This window comes from Protopterus annectens, chromosome 3.part0 (assembly GCF_019279795.1).
Source record: "Protopterus annectens isolate FY-2018-M chromosome 3.part0, PAN1.0, whole genome shotgun sequence".
Classification (NCBI taxonomy): Eukaryota; Metazoa; Chordata; order Ceratodontiformes; family Protopteridae; genus Protopterus; species Protopterus annectens.
In genome coordinates this window covers 31,216,888-31,238,527 of record NC_056731.1, presented here as the reverse complement: position 1 = coordinate 31,238,527, position 21,640 = coordinate 31,216,888, and the positions used below count along the sequence as shown (strand labels likewise).

At 40.1% G+C, this 21,640-nt stretch overlaps 1 protein-coding gene across 1 annotated transcript in view; it reads right to left on the bottom strand.

Annotated features, from left to right (window-relative positions):
• The window catches only part of PIP4K2A (phosphatidylinositol-5-phosphate 4-kinase type 2 alpha), a 1,425,784-nt gene that overhangs the window by 636,205 nt on the left and 767,939 nt on the right, over nt 1-21,640 (bottom strand). The window contains 1 exon segment of the mRNA XM_044064562.1: nt 3,450-3,546. Within this exon segment, the coding sequence (XP_043920497.1) occupies nt 3,450-3,546 (97 nt within the window).

The window sequence follows — 21,640 nt, the reverse complement described above, 5'->3', positions numbered from 1 at the left end:
CATGCGTGAATTGAAGGTTGTGCGTTAGGCCCGGCAAGCCAGCACGTAAAAAACTACTGCCAATCATTAGCAGACCGGAGTTCCGCTGTGGCGACCCCTAACCGGGAAAAGCCAAAAGACAGTTTATGCTCAGTGCACATTTGCTTAAATTATTTATCATATAATGCAATAGCTTCTATTATTTACTAATGTTTTCACACTGTGCTAAAGCACATGAAGATGAAGAAGCTGAGGAAGAGGGTAGTTAAACTACTATATGTCAAATTATCCATTTTGAAAAAAAAAGTTTTGGATGCAGGCCTCAAGACCACCCCCCACATGAAAAAAAAAATCTGGACAAAGCCTAAAATAATGGGGGGGGGCAAAGGCCCAAAAATAGGGACCAGTTTTAAATATTGCTCTTATGAACTCAAAGTTTCCAGGATAACAAATTTTTTATCTGTATACATTTCCTGAAGGATATGAAGTCTGATCTCAAATGCGTGTCATTATTTAGTGACTTCAATTCTCTGTGATTTGCTGGAAAAAAACAAATTTTATGAGCAACAGACCAAAAATATGAGGCAAAAATCTGGACAGCTGAGAGGTATGGTACCCTCTTTTGTAAATCTGTCACCGTTTACTTTACAGTTTATATACTACCTGCTCAAAATGCTTCTGTCATTTAGTTCATAAAAAGTATATAAGAAAAACTGTACCATAAAACTATAGGACATGAGCTCAAAATGTGGACTCTTTATCCTGTCAATTTTTTTCTTATAATTACTATAGAAAACAGTTTACAGTTATGTTTAACTTACAAGGTATTTCATATTCAAAACAGATTTCAGGGAAGTCGTTTCATTTTGGAAGTCAAGTGCTTTAAAACAAAATGTTGTTGTTCAAAAAATTCATATTTTTAAAGAAAAATCAAATTCTCAAGGAGGAATATGCAAAGATACTATCCAAGACTTTGGCATAACTAAACTAAATGCAAGTAGAATTAGGCATGGTAAAATGTTCATGAGCTTAATTTATTCTTACTGTTCTGAAATGATAATTGTTAATGTGAAAACAGTTTATCAATGAAATGTACAATTACTACACCAAGTTGCACAGCCTGTCAGACAACAGAAAAATGCAGCATCAAGACATGACTGGAACATCCAAAAAGATGCAAATAAATTAGAATATAATGGAAAAAGTACTTTAAACAACAGATATTTAACATATCAAAATCCTCCTTTACCTTATAATCAAATTGACATATCTGTTTGCACGAAATGGCAAAGGAATACACACAGGTCTTTACTTCTTCCCTTGGTAGTACTACTACTGTTTAAATGTTTCAGTTTGCTCTGTTTTTTTCTGTTTCTGTAAATACATACATGTCTGCACACCATACACATTAAATGAATTTTTCTTCACGTTATGTCACAGTTGCATTGTACAAAAAGAATACATGAACACGCTAGGTTTACTGCTTCAAGTGCTACAATACATACCATCTGGTTGTGCTCTTTATTTTCTGCATTTATTACTAGAAAATAATAAAACCAGGACACCTCTCCACCTCATGTCACATTTCTGCTTATGCAATAACAACACCCTGTCTCTTTCTCTGTCTCTCCCGCTCTTATGCTCTTAGCCAGATTAGTCTCACCGAGCAAAAGGTCCTTCACGGGGCTGTCCAGTGCATATAAACTCAAATTTAAACTTAGGAACAATATTATTTTAATTTTAATTTCTGAGTAGCCAAACGTCCTAAACAGTAAACTCTGCCACATGTGTGAGTAAAACATAGTACAGAACCCCACATACAGATAAACAGATTATACAAACCTTAGTCAGACCTTTGGAGATCAACATAAAAATTCACACCCTGAAGCCAAAGGGCAACAGCAAAACATATTGCAACTCCTATCCTTTAACCTAGCTGAGCAGAAAATTTCAAGACATGCTACTACTTCACTGTAAATGGTACGGCTAATGGTGTTACAAATCAAAATTGACTACAGACACCTCTGCAGGTCACATTATGTGCACAGGCTGCCACTGCAAAGCACAACATGAACAAGGCTGCTTGAATCTGTTTACTCCCCAAACCTTTACCAACAGCATTATAATAATACAACGAATGCTCCAAAACAATAATGTCAAAGGCTGCAAGGTATCTGTAAGTACACAGTAAAGGCTCTAGGCCATTTAAAAAAATAATAATAATGATAAAGACAGAATGCATAAACACAAAGAGAAGGGGAACGGCATGATACAGCAGAAAGAAACCAAAAGCTAATTACGCACAAGATAAACATTAAGTGGAAACTGAAGCCCAGGAAATTATGCAAAACCAGGAGATACTATTAGAAAAGCAAAAAGAGTTCCAGCATATTCTTTTGTGTTGGTACCACACCTTAAGGCCAGTTCCAAACAGAATAATATAAATTATTTAATCTCCTTCTAAAAAAAAATTCTACTCAATTATGACCTCAATGCACCTGCTACAAATACACATTGTTGGTTTTGCTTCAAGCTGCAAAACAGAAAAAAACATCATATTCATGATTCTTCCTTAAAATGTTTGAGTACGGCTACAAAACATACTGATAACATCACTGAGACAGGAAATTCTGAGAATTCAGCAAAATTCATCATTACTTTGAGTTGCATGTAACTGGGTTACAATGCAAGGAAAATGTTGTTTCATAAATTTAAAGCATCTTCAGAACAAACCTAATTGATTTCGAAGCTCACAACCACACCTGTCTTTTCTTTAACCAAACCAGGCATTAGAATCAGGAAGGTCAGCATTTCTTTTTTCTGTTTTTGGTACTCTTCAGCTGTTTACAATCTGGCATGCCCAAATGCTTATCAAATTGCATATCAAGGCAGAAAGGTGAAAGGACACCCTGGTAATGTAACACCATTACAGTACAGGCTTTTCCCCTCTGTCCATCTCTTAATCCCCAATCCCCCATCTCATGCACAATATATACACTGACATTAATGCTAAGCATATGCACATGCTGCACACACTCACGCAAAACACACAGTCTGCTTCAGATAATCTGACTGCCTTCCCCCATTACTTGTATGACCGAATTAGAAATCCTAGCCAACAATGAGGGCTGTAGCCAGGACAGAAAGCTCATTCCCCCCCAAGCCCCAATTTCCCAGGCTGGTTCTTACAGTGCAAGGCCTGTTACTCAAGCCATAGTTGTTCTCTTGGGTCACACTCAGGGCTCTAGCACTTTGTGCCATGTAGCTAGCTTAATGCCAAAGATTAAAAAATCACTGCAGTGGTGACTTTAGAAGACATTTCAGGAAATAAAACATACTACAATATGGATCTGCCTCTCCTGAAAATAGCTCAGTTTGTATAGTTCTAAGATGTATAATATTAATCTTTCAGTTCAAACTGCAACATAAATCAAATAAAGGTTTGATCAAGTGAAGCCCATGACTCCTACCTGATAGTCTTGATCGTCAATTGAAAATCGTTCCCTTAAATTCCGAAAGACGACTGGACAGTATTCCTTGAATTTAAAGTGGCTTGGCATGTTTTCCCTGCAATAAAAACAGCAGCACATTTTATGTTTAACAGGCAAGTGTGTATTTTCATGCAATCATCACAAATTTAGTTAGTACAGACTTAAGAACTGTGGCACAGAGGGAGATAGAGATTAGATTATGATCTGAGTTATAGTGTCTCAGGTGCCAGAACTGCTGGGCAGGGGGGGGAATAGGAGTAAGCAGCTTACACTGGTTTGGCCATCCTGGATGGGGGGGGGGTAAAGATCCTGGTTCAGCCATCTTGGGGGGATGGGGATGAGGATCCTGGTTCACCCATCCTGCAGGGAAGGAGGGAGGGGGATGATGATCCTGGTTCAGCCATCCTGGAGGGAGGGGGATGAGGAACCTGGTTCATCCATCCTGGAGGGAGGGTGACGATGATTCTGGATCAGCCATGCTGCAGGGAGGGGGATGATGATCCTGGAGGGAGGGGGATGAGGAGCCTGGTTCAACCATCCTGGAGGGAGGGGGGATGAGGATCCTGGTTCACCCATCCTGGAGGGAGGAGGATGATGATTCTGGATCAGCCATCCTGCAGGGAGGGGGATAATGATCCTGGTTCAGCCATCCTGAAGGGAGGGGGATTAGGAGCCTGGTTCAGCCTTCCTGGAGGGAGGGGGATTAGGAGCCTGGTTCACCCATCCTGGAGGGAGAGGGATGAGGATCCTGGTTCACCCATCCTGGAGAGAGAGGGATGACCATCCTGGTTCACCCATCCTGGAGGGAGGGGGGATGATGATTCTGGATCAGGCATCCTGGAGGGAGGGGGATGATGATTCTGGAGCAACCATCCTGGAGGTGGGATGATGATTCTGAATCAGTTATTCTGGAGAAAGGGGGATGGTTATCTTAGTGCACCCATCCTGGTGAAAAGGGGGTGATCATCCTGGTTCACCCTATCCTGGAGGGAGGGGGATGAGGATTCTGGTTCACCATCCTGGAGGAGGGGGATGAGGATCCTGGTTCACTCATCCTAGAGGGAGGGGGAATGACTGCAGTCAGATAAAACTGCTTTCATGCATGTGGAATCTTGCAAGTTACCAGTGAATGCAAAACAAGGGCACAAGTGCTTGGAAATTCCAAGATGATAATGACAACCATTCATGGGCATGTGCGTAGCAGCATGAACACATGTGGGGGGTGCAGGATACCCTTGTTGTGATGATGTAGTAGCATGCACACATAGAGGGGTGCAGGATACCTTTGCTGTGATGCAAGAACACAACAGCAATCATGGGTGGGGTAGGTGCCAAACACATATGATCGCACTGCCAGAATGCTTGACAGAGTATGAATACCACCATGGTTACCTGTATAACTGTCACCAGCCTACTCTAACCTTTAGTGGCAAATCCCCAAAATGTGGGAACAAAAAATTCCACACTAGAGGACAGATGACTACAATTGGGAATGAAAAACTTGCTTTCAAGATTATTCCTCATTCATTCATTTCTGCACAGATAATTGTTAAAACAGTCAAGCTGTCACGAAGAACTGCAAATGCTGATGTATATAGCAGGGTTTCTTCTTTAATTCAAACCAGAAAATGGTACAAGAAAACTCCTTCAAAATGACCTGCACAGAAAGTGGTCAGTCTAAATACACAAGATTACCCAACCAGTACACTAAACATTCATAGTACCTTAATTATGGCATACTGTCTCTTTTTATAAGATGTGAAGAACTATGAACATATCTGTACCATCCCACTGAAGGCCTCCTCCATTCAAGAATGGAGGGGAGTCAGGCCCCAACTCACATTCAGGAAAATCAGCATGATAAAGTTAGTATGCAGATTTATGGAAATAATAGGCAGTTCAGTACTACACAACAGAGCTAGTATATGCATTTCCAAATCACAGAATATATTACGTTAGCAGCTATCAATGCAAGTGAACTCACACTAATGATTTCAATAAACACAGCAGAAATCATAATCCAGAATAACTGGAAAATTAATCTGCCTTACCCACACAATTAATAATCAGTTGTTCTTCTTTCAGCTTTTCCTGGTTAGGGGTCACCACAGCATAACTCCGGTCCGCTAACGATTAGCAGTGGATTTTTACAGTGCCGAGGTGCCAGCCCAATGCCCAACCTTCAACGAAGGCATGCCCATTCACGCATGTCTTTCGAATGCCACTTGACCGTGTGAAGGACATGCAGACTCCACACAGAAGGCGCTCCAGCCAAGAACTGAACGGGAGAACCTCTTGCTGTGAGGCGACAATGCTACCGCTGCACCACCATGGCTTTTAACAATTAATAATCAGTATACTTTATAAATAAAAAGTATACTAAAGTCAAATTATTTTGCTTCCAGGACCTTACTAATACACACAAATACATTTCAATTTCCTTTTCTTCATGCAGTTTAGTGGACACAGTTTTGACAAACAACTGTGTTGCTCTTGCATCTTTACCTGTAAACTACTATAAACACACACACAGTCACAACCTAAGCACGACTCTGTGAGGACATTCAGTGTAAGAACAAGGAAGGTCAGTGCTACAGTATATTAAGAAAATGAATGGAATTTGCAGGCAGATATCAGTCTTCCAACAAGATGTGAAGCAGTCAGACATCCCCAGGGGATGCACAGCCCACACTGTGTCCATCATCTAGAAACTCAGCAGTAAAGAAAAGCTTAACTCAAGTCAGTCTTCATTGCTTACTTGGTACTGGCACACAGTAACAGGAATGCTGCTAACAAACTCTGTTACTGAGAATCTAAATAATTATTTAAGGCATATCTCCCTCAACATGCACAAAATAATGGAGTGTATATGGGTCAATCCCTCTGCAAAATACTTTTACAGCATAACATCGCACACAAAACAACACAGCCTACCAATATTACAGACCCACAGATACTCAAAGCGGTTGAGTAACAACTATGTTCAATAAAGAAAATGCATCAGACCTGGGCAGTATCAATGAGAACGACTTCCTGCTGTATCACTCTGTTTTAAATACCTACTGCTTTGGTCAGTACCCTCACACAATTATACTATGCTCATCATAATGATCATTACTGCAGGGCATACTGTGCTACTCACACAACTATACTCCCCCTCAACAGTGTGTTGTTCATAAGGATCACTGCTCTAGGCCATTCATAACATAAGTAAGGGGCCTAAATCTAGGTAAGAGTGAATTTATATATTATTCTTTATAAGACTGCAGAGGCGGTACCGACCCTACTTCAAGACTGGGCATCCAGCTTGTGGAGCTCATAGAGGGTGTGTACAGAAGTCCAAGTCGCAGTGTAAGGATACACTTGGAAGAGCCGTTCTTGAGTAAAGCAGTAGTGTTACCACTTAGCTAGTACAGTGTGCTCTAATCTTACTGTTTGCTTGAGAGACTTGCCACAGTCAAATGACAAAAAGGCAAAAGTCCGACCGTAAACACTCAATAAGTTTTAATGTGAAGATAAAAATAGCATTGAAAAGCAACGAAGCTTTCAAATCATACAATTCTTCAGTGCAAATAAACGAACATTAAAACAAGTCATTAAATAGCAGTTGCCAGCCTCTCACAAAGACCTACATAATCACTTGACATGACCTATTAATACTTAAACAGATATATAAAAGGCAATTATAAAACATATTACATAAAATCATAGGTGTTCATCCAGCCACTTTTTTAAAAACACTTGCCATAGTAGCAGGTGATATGATCTGCCAGGCACTTGAAAAGTGTTTCCTTAGTTACAGGGGGGGGGCCTTGCTTGATTGGCATGAAGGTAAATAATAACTGGCCAGTTTGTCTAAAGTCCTCTTGACCCATACCTCAAAAATCCTTCACTATTTCCTGAACCTGCTTAAGCAATGCCTGTCCTATTCCTCTATCAAGGTACACCCGTTAGCAATCTGTTTTTTTACCCCCACTGGATCCCCTAGTTTCTGCTAACACATCAGTTAAGCAGTCATTGAAGGGCCTCCATCTCGAGCCATCTAGCTGTCCCATAACCATGACTTGAGACCTAAACTTTCCCATGGAGAAGCTGATTTTAGCTCTCTCCATGACCCTAACAAAACTGCTGAGTACTATCTCTGGTGTCTATGTACATCCAAGGTAAGTAAAACCATCTCCCTTCACAGTTTTATAGAAAACTGGTAAACAGAAGGACTATTCATGACAACTGGAGGGAACATTTTATTTTTAAGGATACTCTGCCTTTGTTTAAGATAATATAAGGCTTTCTACAAATTACTGCCTGCAGTCTTGTACACACGTCTGCCTAAACTAAGTTCCAACAGGAAGACTTGTCCAGGAAAGACATTTTAATTTAGTAATACGTGGAGGTTCACAGGGAGGTGAAGTCAGTTTCTCAGTGACAAATTTCAGATCTCAGGTCATGGTTATGAGGCCTCTAGAACACAGATGGAAAGTACCCTTTAATGATTATAGGGCATCTAAATGGCCAGGGATGGAGGGTATTTTTAGTTACCCTTTGCTGACCAAGTTAGTCTCACTAAACTAGTGGCCTCTTTTCAGGGGATACTCAAGGTGGTATTTATATGGACTAGGGGAAATTAGTCCAGGGTACTGTAGAAAATTCCTCTACTTCTTTTGATAAGTGTGGTGGGATCTTATACATTCACCTGGGCTGCCATCAACTCAAGCAGATAGGTCTCACATTAACCACCTGATCTAAAGGATGGCACACACAGGAGTATAGCACTAACTAATGTGGCACTGCACTGTGAATAAAGGAGAAATTAATTTAATCACCTGAGGTCGGAATACAACCTGCAACCTTCTGGTCTTCTAATACCAAAAGTGAGCCTGCCACCTGTTGAGGCACTGACAGACAAATAGAAGACTTAAAAACAGCAAGTTTCTGCACTGACTAATATGGCTGATTTTATTTTCAATAGGTTATTAATTTGAAAAAAAAGAGGTAGAAGCTGTATTTGAAAAGTACTGTATTTGGAAACAGGCACACTTCCCATTTACAGCATCAATTATTTTTTCACCAAACTACAAAATACAAAAACAGACACACAAATTGCAGAAATCTGACAGCTGCACGAGTCAACTATCAGAATTAAAATAAATTTATTTCTGCACAGGTTCCCTTGTGTTCACACCCTCACTAATTAGTTATTCAAGCTGCCTATGAGTGCATGGACTTGGGAGGGGAGAGTATTTTTTTCACAGAGTTTGTGCAACTGTAGAGTTTCTGTGCAAGTAGCCAGGAGTTTAGATTTTTGCCGTTTCAGTGTTTTCATTTTGATATTTTGCAAAACAAAGATACTCTAAATCTGAGGTCTTAATCCTTTTGTACAACAGCTTAATTAAATTGCATCCAAATATGTCAGATCATTTTGTATTTACAACACTGGATCTAGTAAAACATTAGAAAAGATACAAAGATCATTCATAGGTAGGTACTAGGCTATTGGCCCTAGGGCCTATATAAGCCTAGCCAAACGGCACCCTGGCTTTTGCCACCCAAGAAAATTATTTTCCTGTGCCCCTGTCAAGCAGAGCCACAGAAGTGATCCTCGGGGTGAATTTCCTATCTCCCATCCAATCATCAAGATTTTTCTTGAAGAGTGCTAATGAGGAGCTTTGTTTGATATAGATAGGTTGTTTGTTCCAGAGTATGGGAAGTCTCTGGGACATTAATCTATCCCTCCATCATGTTCTGTTTATTGTGGTGACAAGGTTTAGGTCCCTAGAGCGTGTAGCTTGGAGGGATTGGGATTTCTTTAAGTGGAGCATGTCCAACAGCTCTGGGTTTGACATAGCTTTGTAAGTTAGGCAGAGATCGCCTCTGAGTAGGTGATATGCGACATAAAGCTGGAGTATTTTGAAACGGTCTGCATAGGGCATCTGTTTGAAGTCAGTAATCCTTTTTGTGAGGTATTTCTGCGGCCTTTCCAGTTATGTACATACCAAAAGGGGCGTTGTACTCTATAATGGGTCTAATGAGTGATGAGAATAGGGGAACAAGGACCTCTTTTTTCCTGGATGAGAAACCTTTTGTGATGAGGTGTGCCACGTAGAAAGATTTCCTGACTACTGTGGCGATGTGATTATCAAAGGAGAGACTACTGTCTACCTGTGTCCCAAGGTCTCTTATCACACTTTCGGTGTTAAGTAGACTATCGCCTATGTGCTAGTTCATGGGTATAGAGTTTTTACCAAAAGGGATGATAATGCACTTTTTGGCATGGAGCTTGAGGCCATGGCTTTGACACCAGGCATCTGTCTCAGTGAGGCCCTTTTGTAGGATGTCCACATTGTTAGGAGTTTTGATTATGACTCCTAGTTTGCAGTCATCTGCGAACATTGTTAGCCAAAGACCTCCTGTGTTAGCCTGCACTTCAGAGAAGTAGATACCAAACAGGAGAGGACCCAGGACTGAACCCTGTGGTACTCCACTTGTCACTGGTCTGAAGTTGGATTTAGAGTCTGCTACTTTCACAGTGTGGGTTCTGTCAGTGATCCAGTTGGCACCCCATCTTGTGACATAGGGATTTATACCTAGTTTAGCATGTCCTCTAAGGAGTTACTGGAGAAGCTCCAGTGGTTTACTCTAAGTTTTGTTATTGGTATTTTAGATGTTTTAAAGATTACCTTCTGGCGTTATCTATAGGGATAACAATTTGGAAAAGTTGATGGTCCACTCAAAATAATAATATTTTACTAAAGCTGAAATAAGCAATACTTTATTAATAAAACTAGCTTTCTTAACAGGGTGACAATGATTTGAAACTACCTGCCTGTGTATATTAGAACAACACGAAACATGTTGAGTTTTAAGTCTTGTCTTGACTCACTGTACTGTGCAAAAATTATGAACCTCGGTACTGGTTAAAAACCTCTCTGCAGATTTTGAGCTTTGTCCTGGTGAACACACTAACATCAAAAGTAGGAGCAGAGTGGTAATTAAATCCTGCAGTACAAGTATTTCAGTGCTAAACAATTCTGTATATTCATGAATGAGTCAAGAAATTAAAAGATGAAATCTAAAAACTTACAAAAGCTAGTACACAGTCAGATTGTTTACATAAGAAACTAGGTGAATTTGAAATACAATGGGCATTACATAGACTTGGAAGTTTTCGATTTCTTTTTCTTAGTTTATTAATAATAATTGTAACTGTACAACTTTTCTCCCTGAAACCGTTGAAAAAGGTTTATTAAAACTCAGTCACTTAATCTTGGTTAACAAACAAATGGAAATAACACGACTTTAAATGACAAAGTGGAGGCTTTTGATAAAACAAAATGAAAAGCCATGTATACAGTTATATATGTGCACTAAGACAAAAAGACATCTGAAAATAAGAACCACTCTCAAATAAGCAAATTCTACAATTAGAGAGAAAATCAGGGTGGTTGGAACAACATAAGCACTGGAAAAGAAGTCATGAAAGACAAAGATCTGAGCAAAAAATACAAGAATGTGAAAATCATATTTTAAATTTATAAAAATCTTGTGGGGAGACCTGGATAAGGAAAGGGCTGCAACACTACATCAGCAGCAAAAGCATTTCAAGGAAAACTCCTAATACAGTTTAAATGCAAAAACAGTAAAAGTGAAAAGAATTACAGTAGACCAACTGACAAGTACATGCAACACCAGAGGATGATGTTAAAAAGAGGGAAATGGTAGTTGAACTGTCTTAAATAAAATAACAGAACTTTATTTTATTTTACATCAACAAAAAGGGGGGGGGGTGATGCGGGCACATTAACTTCTGAAGATAGTAGTACTTCACAGGATAAAAAAGTAGCTGGCTGAAAAAATATAATCAGATCAATAAAGAATTGCATGTACAAACATTAGTAAAGTGCAGAAGTAGTTCCGAAACAGGCTGAAGATGACTGAGCATGCTTTGTTGTTATGTAAGGGTTGACATGGACTGAAACAAACATAAGAGTTGTTGTGTCTTTCTGCTTTTCTCGGTTAGAGGTCGCCACAGCGGAACTCCGATCCGCTAATGATTGGCAGTAGATTTTTACGTGCTGGCTTGCCGGGCCCAACGCACAACCTTCAACGAAGGAACGCCCATTCACGCATGTCGCCACACAGAAGACTCTGTAACTGAGAATCGAACGGGCAACGTCTAACGTGAGGCGACAACGCAAACATAAGAGTATATGTTGTTAATGACATATATACGGAAAGCCAATGTAGAAGTACGGTTCAGAAAAAAGTTATGTAAATGTTATGTCTATATGTATTCTGATCACTAATAAAATAATATAGTGAAATAAATAATCGGGCTGAAAAAGTAATAGATGGCAATGCAAGAGACGATATACAAAGTAAATATAGTGCAATTTATAAAGCGAACATTAAACTATTCAAATGCCTTATGCAATCAAGAACCACAAAAAGCTCCCCAACATATATTGCCAAGCCTGATCAATTTAAAACTAATTACGGCTTTACACAAATACTGTTGCATATTAGGAGCCTGCTAAGAGGCGTAAGTTATCTATTTGAAACAATATGACATTAGAACAGAAGAATGGTTCAGACCCCAATTCTTGGCCAGGGATAGATGAAATACAATCTGCCTTATTAAAGTTGTGAGGAATGCCGAAGCATTTTAGGCCAACGTTTGTGAGGTCACATTCCACAATGAAAAGGCAGCAATTACATTTCAGTCAACAGGGTGGCATAATGGTTAAGGTGTTTACCTTGCAGACACAAGGTGCAGGGTTTGATTCTCACATGGGGTAACTGGCTAGGCTTTAAATGGCTCACAAGAGCAGTTAGCCTAGTGCTAATCTATGAACCTATGAACATAGTAAATCTGCATTTAAACAATATTTTGCATGGTTAGTGTTTGCAGAACATCAGAAGTACTTTCAAATTGTCAGCATCTTATAATATGCAAACTGAACAGCAGCATATGATTTATTAGTTTACTACTTGTCTGTGTTTCATTATAGGTTTTATCAGTGTGGGTTGCTGCTCAGTTTCAGTCGTGACCTTGGAAGAAAAGCTCCATGAGCAATTACATAACAACACAACAAAAAAGGGGGAAAAAGTTACTCTTCTTTAGACAGAGACAGTCATAAGAGACCTGGGTACTTATGTGGGCAACTCTCATTCGATCATCATGTTTCCACCATAGTCAGGAAATCCTTCTATCTGGCCCAGTTAATTACCAAGAGAATATCCTCAAAAGCCAAAGAGGTCATTCTTACCGGACCCATTATCAAATACAATGCCCCATTTAGTAAGCATAAATCCAAGCACATCACTGAAATGGAAATACCTGAAAGATTTCTAACCAGGAAAATTACAGATTTTGAATCCTTCAGAAAGATTAGCACAACTCTCCTTATACTGAATAGCATGAAAGATCCAATCCTATTTGACCACCTATTTTTTGTGCAAAACCAGTGTCTCTACTAACACCTGCTAGAGAACCACATCTCCACTAAACATTAACAAAACTCACTGAAGGGACAGGTTTCTAACAACGTGTATTCCCATTCTATGGAATACGTTGACACTATAAGTCACAGTACTACTTTGGCCCTGCTCGATTTAGGAGGTAAGAAGTATTAAGTGTTGACAAGGGTAACAAGAAATAAAAGTTATGTACTTTCTACGACTACAGACCTGTATTGTCTTCTTCCATCTGTCTCAGTCTGTGGGTTACCAGATCTGACCCAGATCTGAGACCAGCATTTCAGATTTCTCAGCCCCAGTTATACATCCTCTACCCATAACCACTGCCCTCAGTGAATCTTCTGAGACGGAGTTTACCCTATGAGTCACCTGACCAAACGTATAAAGAAAAATTAGCTTCTCCTTCTTACCCCTAGGGAGATCAACTTTGGCCCAACCGGTGAACAACATGGTACAAGAAGGCCCTATAACTACTCACTAAGGTGCTTAGCTATAATCTCAGCCCTGCACTTGATTGTCCTACTGTTAAAGTGAGCAGAGAACCAACAGTTAGATATGTTGTGTTCTGGGCCTAAAGAAGCTATACAAAAAAATTGAAAGTCCCAGTGGGGTATCTGCTTATACAACAGAGACAATTAACTTTCTCTGACATTAGTCAAGAAACATACGAAAAGTTCCCCAATGGGGTACTTAACTTTTAGATGTCTTTTTTCTCTGGTGCAGACCAACCGATGCACTAACTACCACTCTACTTCAGGCTCTGACAGCAAGAAAGAACTGAAGTTTTGGCACAGGCTAACTCCCTTTACACCCAGACTTCCTGAAGTCAGTCAGGGCATCCGCCAGCTCCTAGAGGAGGAAAAAATTCTCTGGTAGTTAGGCTAGCCAAGGGCCTCCATGGCAGGAAATCCCATCAATTAGGACTGTAACAGTGAAACACGAAGAACATACAGGGTTTCAAAAAAGGAAAGACATAAAGAGATGAAAGTTCCAGAACAAAGACAAGCAAGCAAATAATGCTACCTTAGTAGTCCCAAGATAAGCTTTGGGCTGGTCCGCTCAGTCAGCCAGAGGTAACTTGCATAAAGGATAAGTTGGAAGGGGGAATGGAGGGAGGGAGGGATGGCTGAGACAGAAAGAAGAATACAACATGGATCTGGCATTATGGCAAGTATATAACTTTCGTATCCGATGTAGTTTCTTCTGTCTCAGCCTGTGGGACTGAGTCCCCAGCCAGTAAAAAAAAGCCTGAGTAACATCGAGACAGAACATTCTGCAAAATGGTACAGCCAAAGGTAGGCCTGGATCTGGACTGAATATCTAAATTGTAATGGTTGACTAAGGAATGATGGTTTGACCAGGTAGCAGCCATGCAAATTTCCTCAGGTAAAGAAAGCAGCTGGCATAGCAACCACACTTGTAGCATAAGCTTTAGGCTTACCAAGTACAGGAATTCCTTTTGAAGAGAGCACAAATAAAATAGAGTCAAAAATCCATCTGGATAAATTCATTTTTGAAACCGGTTTATCCATCCAGGTTTTGGGAAAGGAAACAAAAAGCTGATGAAGTTTCCTAAAGGTAATATTTTCATTTCATGATGAAAATCCAAACAGGGGAGCAAATATCCCCCTTGTAATTAACCTTTTTACTGCATCAGGGAATGGAAATGCTTCCACTGCCCTACTCATAAAATCCCAGCTTACTCTGTCAAATGCTTTCTTTGCATCAAGACCCCGCCAATAACGGCGATATTTTCTTACATTCTGCTTTTCTCTGAATCATCATTGTTCTTCTGATGTTGTTAAATGCTTGCCTCCCTTTCACAAAACCAGACTGATCCCTCTTTATCAATTTTGGCTAAATTTTTGTCTTTCTTTTAGCTAGTACAGACAAACACTTTATATTCATGTTTTAAAATTGAAATGGGTCTATATGAAGCTGCATCTGAAGGGTAAACCTAACAATTTTCATACTGAAACTGAAAAAAAAAAACTAAACAAATCTTCCCTTGGATGATGGAATTTCTGAGTTCAGTAACACCTTCTTAAACATACTCAACACGCTAGCTCCAGTCCGAACAAAAGAATCAAAACTAACCCTGTTCCTTGGCATTCCAAAAATACAAAACTGTTATTGACAAAGAGACAAAAGCTTGGAAAAGTTCCAACTTGCAAGAACTCAGACAACTAAAAAATCAGGTTAAACATAGCATGAGACTGGAGAAGAAATCATTTTATACCAAAGTCCAATACTAAGATAAGTCAAACCCAAAAATCTTCTGGATATTAGTTAATAACCTATTCCAACCAGTCAAAATCACACAACCTAATTCAACCACCAAAACCAAAATTAAAGTGCTACCTCATAAGTCATCTCTCACAGTATTCAGATGGTAGCCTCCCTAATCAAAACTGCCACACCCAACAACTAACAGTCAGCTCTTTCTCCCTTAAGTCATCCCCCATCTCTGTTATCAAAAAACTCCTTCAAAAGCTAAAATCCACCACTGTACCCCTGACCAGCTCCTGTCAAAATACATTAAGAATTCTGCAGATGCATTAATACACCCAGTAGCCATCTTACTAAACCACTTAAAGGAAAACTATGCCTCACAACTGTGGAAAATTTCCTTCATCATACCCTCACATAACAGTGACCCCTCAACTGACTTCAACTACAGAATCACTGCTATTCTATCACCTCTTTCAAAAATCCTGGAAAAGTGTATCTACTCCCAGCTTTTTAAATTCATTTTGTAACACATTCTCTTCTCTCCAACTCTGCATGGCTTCAGACCCCCATCACAGTACCACTACAGCCTTCCTTACTTAGTTTCATCAATACAGTTAACCAGAACAGAAATTCTGATAACCTTGTATCCAGTCTCCCCTCTTCCTATACTCAAAGGCCTTTTATACGTTCGGGCACCAAAACCTCATACTCAAAATGTTCTTCATTAGGCCTCACCAATTCCACCCATCATTTGGTTCTACAGCAATTTGACAAGCAGGCAACATGCTGTTAAATGGGACAATTACTATTCTTCCTTCTTACACATATCCGTTGGTGTGCCTCAAGGTTTAATCTTAGGCCCCTTACTGTTCGACATATTTATAAAATAATTACATACTTTATCCAGGTCTGCCACAATAGTACAATATGTTGATGACTGTACAGTTATATGTACTGTTAAAGACCTCTTTAGTCTCCATCAATATATACAATCTTCATCATAGATCGAAACCTGGCTGGAAAACTCACAACTCCTTCTCAATGCCAAGAAAGGAAAACTTATGTTATTCAACCCCAAAATAGTACATATCCAAAAATAATTATTCTCTATAACTTCTAAGGACAACACAAAAATTGAACAGCTAACACAAACCAAACTGCTAGGAGCTATTACAGACACTTACTGAAATTTGACCATCACATACTGCAAGTGGAAATAAAACCACACACACACCAAAACTAGTCAGTCTCTACCAGACTAAGCTATTCATCTCAGATACAGCCAGGAAAAGCATTGCCTCCACCTTGGTATATACCTCCCTAGTTCTGACCAGCTTAAGCTCCTCAGTACCACACAAACTCCAACAATGCTGTAATACAGTTGTGAAATTTGCCACTAATGGTGCACCCCACTGCTCAGCACTCAATGGCCTCAACTGGCTACAGTCTTCACATACACTTACCTACATACAACTTCTGATAATCCATAGGCTACTCAATAAACCAGAGCAATACCCAAGGCTTGGGCCACTCATTCACCCATACACCTGTCACAGAAATCATTTTCTGGACACAAACTCCTACTTTTCATATCTACATCTAAAAATGCAGCAGGTGATACTGCATACTGTGTGTCACTAGATAGTGGAACTCTCCTCCAGTCACACTAAGTAAAGCAGAAAACCTAAGTTCCTTCACAACTAAACGTACCTACATCTTATGCACATTTGGCACTGCTCTTGTGAAACTCTTGCCTAATATTATACACTAAAGATCTCCTGGACTTCACTATACATCAGATCCTACGTAATGGACAACATTGTGTTCTGAATATTATAAGCAATATCATCTTAGGTCTTCTAACTTGAATATTATGTTTTGATTTTATTTCTGAATACTCTGTTTTTTTTATCTATTGAATGTATGCTTTTACATTATTATTCGCATTGCTATTCCAAGTACATCTGAATATAAGTGGTACATTTTGGGTTATTTCTGCTTATTATCTGAGTTTTGCTCCGGCTAAGATCTACCTGAAAACATCTGGACGTATAAGTGAATTTAAGTACACTTTTATCTGCTCTTTTTCATATAGTTCTACATTTAATTTATTTGTCTTTCTCACTGAATATTAACTCAACTGAAAGTTGTGGCAATGTCTCTACAGAGTACTTGTTAGAATTTCTGTGTAGCCATTGATAGCAGTGGGGGGTAGTTTCACCTCATCACTGATATCCTGTCCTGCCTTATATAAGTGGTACATTTGGGTTATTTCTGCTTATTATCTGAGCTTTGCTCCAGCTAAGATCTACCTGAAAACATCTGGACGTATAAGTGAATTTAAGTACACTTTTATCTGCTCTTTTTCATATAGTTCTGCATTTAATTTATTTATTTGTTTCTCACTGAATATTAACTCAACTGAAAGTTGTGGCTGTGTCTCTACAATTAGTTCCCCATCCACCCTCCATGTTCTTGTTCTGGTGTTAATGTTGGTGGCTTTGAAATTGCCCACCCCTCTTGTAAATTTGTATTTGGATACTCCTTCTGGGCCCATCTCATTTGCTCACTCAACTGAGTGCAGTGAGATCATATTCTGATTTCAGGCACTCCCACTTTATACAAAGAGAGCATTTGGGAAGGACAACCCCTGTAGCCTCTTAATCCTGCCCTGTCCCCTCCCTCAAAATAAATAAATAATATATATATATATATATATATATATATATATTTTTTATTCAGCTGCTCTTACTGTAACTGTCTTAGTTACTGTTCTGCGTGCTGTTATCTGTTCAATCGCTCTTACTCTGCACTTATTACTGCTTGTTAGTAGCCTTCTAATTTACTGACTTCTGCACTTGTTTTTTAGTCATTTGTTAATTTAATTGTATTTATTTAAACTGTATTTGCTGTAATATTGCTACACACTCAAGTGTGCTAGCCTGCACTGCAATTTGAATTGTATTTACTGTAGTTTTAGCTGCTTTTCTGTATAAAAAAAAAAAAAAAAAATTCTAAGCTTGTTCCCCGCTTTTCCTGTAACTAGTCTAGTCCAGGTACAGACTTGATGCATCCAGGACTGTTGGTAAGCTTCTAAGCCCCCCAAGCCTTTCCATGTTGGAGGGAAGCCTTCTAGCTTGTCAGTGGGAGTGGTAAGCACTAGGTAGCCTATCTACCACAGGAAGAGTAGATTTTGGCCCAGAAATTGTAGTTCATTGGGCCTTTGGGCAGTTTTTCCATCTCTTTCTACTTTCTGGTTTAAAAGTCCGTGTTTGCATTTGGTCCCTGCCTTTCCTGTAACTAGTGTAGTCCAGGTAAAGGTTTGCTGTATCCAGAACTGTTGGTAAGCTTCTGAGCCCCCCAAGCCCTTCTTGTGTTGAAGAGAAGCCTTCTCGCTTATCAGTGGGAGTGGTAAGCACTAGGTAACCTATCTACTACAGGAGAAGTGGTTTCTGGCCCAGAAATTATAGCTTATTGGTTGTTTGAGAAACTTTTCCATTTCTTTCAACCTTCTGATTTAAAAGCCTGTGTTTGCACTTGTTTCCTGCCTTTCCTGTTACTAGTCTAGTCCAGGTACAGATTTGATGTATCCAGAACTCTTTGTAAGCTCCTGAGCCCCCAAGCCTTTCCGTGTTGGAGGGAAGCCTTCTAGCTCATCAGTGGGAGTGGTAAGTATTAGGTAGCTGTCTACCACAAGATGAGTGGTCCCTGGCCCAGAAATTGTAGCTATTGGCTGTTTGAGCAGTTTTTTCCATCTCTTTCATCTTTCTGGTTTGAAAGCCGCACTTGTGCCTGTTTCCCGCCTTTCCTATAACTAGCCTAGTCCGGTTACAGATTTCCTGTATCCAGGACTGTTAGCAAGCTTCTGAGCCCCCCAAGCCTTTCTGTGCTGGAGGGAAGTCTTCTAGCTTATCAGTTGGAGTGGCAAGCATTAGGTAGCCTATTTACAACAAGAGCAGTGGTTCCTGGCCCAGAAATTGTAGCTATTGGCCATTTGGGCAGTTTTTTTCCATCTCTTTCAACTTTCTGGTTTAAAAGCTGCACTTGCACTTGTTTCCCACCTTTCCTGTAACTAGCCTAGTCCAGATACAGAGTTGCTGTATCCAGTACTGTTGGTAAGCAACATCTCTGTGTTGGAGGAAAGCCTTCTAGCTTATCTGTGGGAGTGGTAAGCACTAGGTAGCCTGTCTACCACAAGTGGAGTGATTCTTGGCCAGGAAATTGTAGTTTATTGACCATTTGGACAGTTTGTCCATATCTTTCAAATTTCTGGTTTAAAAGACCATATCTGCGCTTGTTTCACACTTTTGCTGTAACTAATCTACTGGGAAGCACTAGAAAGCTTTAAACTGATAAAAGCTTTCTAGCTTAGAAGAGAGACTTTGGAGTGATTATCAGTTTTCTGTATTCTTGCTGTACTTAACAGTTTTCTGCCTAAACGCCGAATTTCCAGCATTTATTATGATTCAAAAGCTTGTTTTTTTTCACATATTGGACTTATTTGACTGCCTGCACTTTTAAAAAGTCGTTTTTTGTTTAAATAATTTAACTGTTGTAGGCTACACACTAAAGTGCGCTAGCCTTTTTTGATTGTTTGTAGTCGTTTAAAGCTGTTTTAAGTGCATTTTTTACTGTTTTTGCCTTATCTTTTCAAAAAAACAAAAAAAAATGTTCTTGTTTCCCACCTTTCTAAGCTAGTATTGTTCAGTTTTCAGGCTAGTGCTGAATTCAGAGCTGTGTTACAGGTTTCTGAGTTGCCCATACCTTACATGGATAGAAGGAAGTTTCTCTGTTCACCTGTGAGAGAGGGGAGCTTTAAGCAGCCTATCTGTCCCTGGAAGAGTGGTTTCAGCCCAGAAGTCAGTAGTTTATTGGCCATTTTGGGCTAATTTCTATCTCTTTCATTTCCCTGCTATAAAATCTGCATTTCCATGGTTTTGTGCACCGGGCAGTGCCGGTTAGCTAGGGTTAAATTATTCCTGGCTCAGCTAAGTCTCCTCTTCAGTTTTTCCATTGAAACTAGTCTAACTCTCAACCTAAGCACTCAAAAAGCATCCTACAGCCCAGCACTTGCTCAGACCTAAGCGCAAGCACTAATATACCCTGACACTTGATTGCCCAGCAGGGCAAGGCTCTTTATTCACCCCTCACCAACCAAGCAACTAAGCAGCTCACCCTACTATTCAGGCATGACCAAAGGGCAATTTCAGGTGTACTCTCCAGTCCAGCTGGTGAATCTGGGTATCCTGAGACAATGTTACAACTGTCTCATGTACACAGATAACCCTCTCCTCCTACCACAAAACACTAACATATGCGAGAGATGCAATTATACAGCCAAACTGGAGGCTAAGCTGTCTCCCCCCAAGACTAGAACAGACAGTCAGGAGGTTCTCCTTGACACTTGCACCACACCTCCAGCCACACACAGACTTACTAAACCAGCACTAGCAAAAAATACACATATTTACACAAAATCATACTCAGAGGCTCTAAATAAACACCTGCAAAAGCATCAGAGACCTCCAAAGCAGACACCCAAACAACCTGCACCTCCTGTCACAAACCAGACAACACATAAAACACAAAATCAGTGTGCCACACAATCACAGCTCTGAAGGCGAAATAACACACCTAACACACTAGTAATAGGTGACTCTATAGTCAGGCACACTGATGTCCCACTCACTAGGCTGGACAAGCAGAAGGTTACTGTTAGCTGCCTGTCAGGAGCCAGAATCTGCCACATAACACAAGCACTCAGGTCACTCCAGAACAAGTACAAATATGACTCTGTCATTGTTCATGTCGGTGTGAATGACCTGAGAAGTGCCTCCCTGGACTACATCAAAAGAGACATAGAAGAGCTCTCTGATCATGTAGCCCAGCCTGGTATGACCCTGACCCCGATTAGCATCCTGCCCCCACCAAGAATGATACCTCAGTATAAAGTAAAAAATGATCAATTTCAACAATTGGCTAAGCTTCTGGTGTCATTCAAAGGGGATCCAATGTCTGTCAGCCTGGGACAACATGCTCGACGAGCCAAGTTGCTTCGCAAGAGACGGCTTGCACCTGTCACCCCTAGGCTTTCGAATACTGGCCAAGGCTCTTGCTGCCCCCAAAGTGCCTTTTTAGGCAAGGCTCAAAAGTCAAACCCATCTCCGTAAACAGCATAATTAACAAAAAACTGAGGGTTATGCTACTCAACGCCAGGAGTTTAAATCTCAAAATGCACATGCTCAAAGCACTCCTCAGTATGGAAAACGTCGACATCTGTGCAGTAACTGAAACCTGGTTCAAGGCTCCAGAGAGCACCCCAGCACTACCGGGCTACAACTCGTACCACACGTTTCGGACACAGAACACGGGAAACGCAACAGGAGGGGGTGTATCCATATTCATCAAGGTACCTACACCTCCAGGTTAGTGGCACAGCATGATACCTCTGAGATCATCCA